This window comes from Erythranthe guttata, chromosome 8, assembly GCF_056151865.1.
Source record: "Erythranthe guttata isolate IM_541 chromosome 8, IM_541, whole genome shotgun sequence".
NCBI lineage: Eukaryota > Viridiplantae > Streptophyta > Magnoliopsida > Lamiales > Phrymaceae > Erythranthe > Erythranthe guttata.
The window spans coordinates 18204772-18209718 of record NC_142540.1 but is presented as its reverse complement, the minus strand read 5'-3'; the positions used below and the strand labels follow the sequence as shown (position 1 = coordinate 18209718).

The 4947-nt window shown below is 32.0% G+C and overlaps 1 protein-coding gene across 1 annotated transcript; it reads right to left on the bottom strand.

Annotated features, from left to right (window-relative positions):
• Nucleotides 1–1824: 1824 nt before the first annotated feature.
• Nucleotides 1825–3856, bottom strand: LOC105961963 (uncharacterized). Its single transcript, XM_012986222.2, has 2 exons — nt 3144–3856; nt 1825–2499 (listed from the first exon to the last, which is right to left on the bottom strand). The coding sequence occupies exons 1-2, from the start codon at nt 3327–3329 to the stop codon at nt 1966–1968; spliced, it is 720 nt and encodes a 239-aa protein (XP_012841676.2). The 5' UTR covers nt 3330–3856; the 3' UTR covers nt 1825–1965.
• Nucleotides 3857–4947: the final 1091 nt, after the last annotated feature.

The window sequence follows — 4947 nt, the reverse complement described above, 5'->3', positions numbered from 1 at the left end:
ATTTACAAAGTAAAATAACATAGGGGGAGTTGTGTGCTGATATTAAAAGTACAAGGGGGTTATTTGCACAAAATTCAAACTAAAAGAGGGGTCATTTGCTTATACTAAAAGTATTACGGGTCATGTGCACAAAGTTAAAACACAGGGGGTTAAAGTGCAATTTATCCTATAAAAAGCACAATCAAGCAAAAATTGCAATAACTCCAATTATATATTTGGATACAAGGTTGTCAAATTTAACTCATTGTAAGAAAGTAGGTGTGAATATTCAAAGATGAGTAGGGTGGAAATTAAATAATTCTCATTTATTATGTGTTAGGTCCATAAATGAAAATAAATAGTACTAGTAAATAAATAAATAATTAAATAAATAAATAAAATCTAATGTGGATGCAGTAGTCTGCCTCATCAAGCAATCGTATAGCATTTACATCCCTTTGACAGAAGATTTTGGGGAACATTTATTTATTTATTTATTCATTTTTTTAATATATATATATATATATATATATATAAATATAAATAAATATATTTTACCCTGTTCATTTATGAACTGTAAGAATGACAGCACAGTAAATTATAGAGAGTCTTGATTAGGCATGGTGTAATCCGGGTCGGATCCGGATCCGGATCCTGATCAAAGCCTCCGGTCAATGGTTTAGTTAATTGGGTCAACCATTTGGAATCGGATCCCCTCAATAATCAACATTTTTTTTCTATATTTTCTATCATTTAGAATTTTAATATTTTATTGATTTTTTTTTCTCGCTTATTTGTTTTAGTTTCAATTAGTTTTCTTGATACGTTTGTCGAAAATTTAACAACAATTATTTTAAAAATTGAGTTTAATGTTCGTAATATGGTTGGTTCACCTAATGTTGGGAAGTTTAAGCATGTTATCGAAGTGCCTTTTATGTTCTTTTTCTTTCGAAACGAGCCAACCATGGTTTATGCAACCTTAACTAGACTTTAGCTGTAAGCGTTATATATCATTGATTTATACACATTAACATATACAATTAAATCGCGATAAAATAAAACTAACAAAATTGTATTAATTTAATGAAATATTAAATTATCTGACTAATAATTTACTATATTTTTATCGAGATGGGATTGGAAGAAATTTTTATTTCAGAGAGGCTGTTGATTATCGATGTTCTACTGTATTTGTAGCTAAAAAAATTAATCTTTATTCAGTTACCCGAAAATACACATATTCATACCATTGTGTACGCGTAAAATGAAAATCAATATCCATTCGATTGCACTCGATCGGAAAGTAGCACGTATTTATTTAACCTTGGTTAAAAGAGTTGCCCCCCTTCACCATTCTCGACCCCTTTTGGGGGTCGAAACAATCTTGAAAAACTATTTGCTGCCCCCTTTATAGACAAACCCTAAGCAAGTGCAAAGATGTCTCAGGTGAAATTCTTGAATTTATGATTAAATCAGATCATCTGTTTCCAAACACTTCCATACTGTCTAACACCATTAATATTATCTTACACACAATATATATATATATATATATATATATATCATTAATGTAAATATGAATATATGATCACGTGTATTAATAATTTCAAAAGGGTTTATGGCGCTTAGCCCCCTTGTATTAACTGTAATTGCCAAAAACCTCCCCATTTTATAAATATTAGCTAAATCATCCCTATGATTTAGTTTTATTAGCACAATACCCCTAAAAACGAACCGTTGCACTATTTTTTTAACAATTCGGTATATATAAACTCAATTTCGGAACATGAAAACGGAACGAGATCGAAGAATTAATCACCACCGCTACCAAACGATGCATTCAACTTCGAAAAAAAAAATAAAATAAAAAAATTAATTAGAAATTAAAATATTTCCAAGAAGCATTTATATACCATTCTTTAAACTTATAAACCCCTGTTTCTTTCCCCCCCTATCTTTACAAAACAAAAAAAAAGATGGGCCAATTCAAATAGAAATATTAAGATCAATCCTAGGTTTCTTCGCGGGCCCCACAGGCAACGGCACGTCACCGTTGCACCTCGGGCACCTCGGGTCGCCCCTCGAAACCAGCACGTACAGCAAGCACCTAGGGCACCCGGCGGCGACCGTGGCCGTGGACGACTTCTCGTCGCCGTCACGATCGCGACAGCTGTCCTTCACGGACGACGAGGAAGTGGACCGTGGCGGCGGGGAGGAGGAAGATTTGTCGGACATAATCGATAAGGAGCGCTTTCTAGCGGTCTCCTTCTCGGCCCTCTCTAGGGCCCACCTCACCTTGTCGAGCGTGCACACGCTGCTCTGGTAGTTTGATGACGTGGAGGGCGATGACGTCAGCAGCTTTAGTTCCAACGAGGAATCTTCGAAAAGATTCAGCGTCGTCGTCTTCTGGTTTGTGATTGGTGGGAGGTTTAGGTCTTCTTCAAATTTTCTGTTGTTGTTTTCTGAAGTTGTGGAGGATGAGTTTGATGAGTTGCATCTTTGAAGATACACTTTTCCTGACTGCAAAAATTATTTGAATAATTAAGAAGCGTGTTTTGGTATATAATATAATCATGATCACTGCATGAAAATGGAACTGTAGAGAATTTGAAATTTTTAACTGTTTTATCACCATTGACTTTGGCTAAGAATATAGATAGATATATAAACAAAATAAAATACATACAGATGGATTTTGCTTAATACTATATAAATAATTTTGGTAATTATATCATATATGTATCAATTTAAAAGCAATAAAGCTCCATTACTTTCATAATTATTAATTAATATGATTAAAAGCATGAATGAGTAATTAATTACCAAAATACACACAAAGTAAAAATCATTAACTTATACAAGTGAAGTAAATGCTACAATCACAGTTTCCTAAATAATTATGAATTTACAATAAATGCAATTTAATGCACATAATTCATCCATAATCTATTAATTAATAATTAATATACTAGAAATTGCAGATTTTTATTTTGATTTTGAATTTTGATTTTGATCACAGAGTTAATCACAATCACAGGAAATATAACAAAAACAAAATCAAAACCATAAACAAAAGCAACGGAAATTCAAATTGATATTAAAAAAAAAAAAAAAAAAACTCAATTTTGTTTATGTTTTTGATTTTGTGCAAAAAAAGGTTGTACCTTTAAATCGAGGCGTTTTTCCCAGCCAGAGGGGACTTGTACGTCAAGGTCCAACTCCTTAGAATCAAGGGTACAACACCCCCCAAGCAAATCCCTAGTGATCGGAGCCGTCGATTTTCCCGACTCATTCGTATCGCCGCCGCCGTTCATCATTCTCACCATTGAACTCACATCGGCGGTCATCATTCCACCAATTACACTCTCTCTCTTCTCTCTCTCTCTCTAATTTTTTTTTTAAATTAAAAATAAATAAATAAAAAGAAGAGAGAGAAACAGGAAATCTTAGAGAAGAGAGAAAAAAAACGAGACGAGAAAGCAGGAGCAAATAGATTTCTGCGATGGGGTTTATATTGAAGGGTGGTGGAGGGGGGTGTGGGGGTGGGGGGGGGGGGGTGGTTTCAGAGAGGAGGACTGGGGAGTAATAATGAATGTAATTAGGGTCCGTTATATAAATAATAAAAAAGGGGATGCTTGATGATGACGATGGAAAATTACTATAATTATTTAAAGTGACCCATTATGAAGAATTAAATGGAAAAATCATTTATTTACATTTTTCGTATTTATGGGAAATTACTGACTTTTCTTTTCTGGTGTTTAATTAATTATAATTATAATTAGGAGAAATTATTATTATTATTATAGAGAGAGAGAGAGAGAGAGAGAGAGAGAGAGAGAGAGAGATTGGGAGGAGAGAGAAAGGAGAGAGAGGACCTTTGGCAATTAATGCTATGAGAGAACACTAAAGGACAGCTGTGAATTAATGCTACGCAAAATTACAAACACCCTTTTGGGTTTCCTTTGATAGCTCCCATTAATGTTTTTTATTTTATTTTTCTTATTTTGATTTTTAATATATATATATATATATATATATATATATATATATATATATATATATATATATATATATATATTTTAAAGGACAAAATGCACTTCACCCCTACAAATTTTCTATATTCTCACTTTGGCCCCTAGAATTTTGAAAAAGGGATACGCTCCCTTTGAAATGTTATTTTGGTTGCACTTTACCCCTGAAGCCAATTTTTGGAGGGTATTGTGCAAAATAAATAACATTTTAAAGGGAAAACATGGAAAAAAAATTAGTTTTATTAACGGGAGACGTGCAATAAAAATAACATTTAAAGAGGCAACGTGCAACAAAAATATTTAGTTCAGATAAATAATCCATCTACAAGTATAACATTTTGAAGGGGACATTCACTTTTAAAAACTTTGAGGGGGTAAAGTGCAAACATTATAAATTTACAGGGGGTGATGTGCAATTTTCTCTGTTTTAAATTTTCTGATTTTTATTAATAGTGCATTAATCACGTCATTGTTGTCTGTATTAATTGTCACCCGCCTTTAGTTGACACCTTTAGGCTCTGTTTGGCTTGCCTCATTTGGATTGTGAATCATAATTAATTTTTACATTTTTAAATATTACTAGTTTTTTTATTTTTATTTTTTATTTTTTATGAATTGGAATTCATAACGAGATTTCGATTGTAATTTTCGAAAATAATTACACAAATCTACACTTCTAATATCTTTTGTGTTATGTTTTCTTTTTTTTCTTTTTTAATTTTTTAAGACTTGATTATGAAAATAACATGTGTTCGCATTCAATATGGGAGAGTTGAATTACAATAATAATAATACTATATTACTAGTAAAATCTTTTTATAGTCAACATTATAACTAAAATTGGCTTGAGAAATGCAATTAGTATATTACATAAAAGAAGGTTTATATAAGTGATGATACAACCTTTTGAAATGCATTAGGTAAATACTCTATC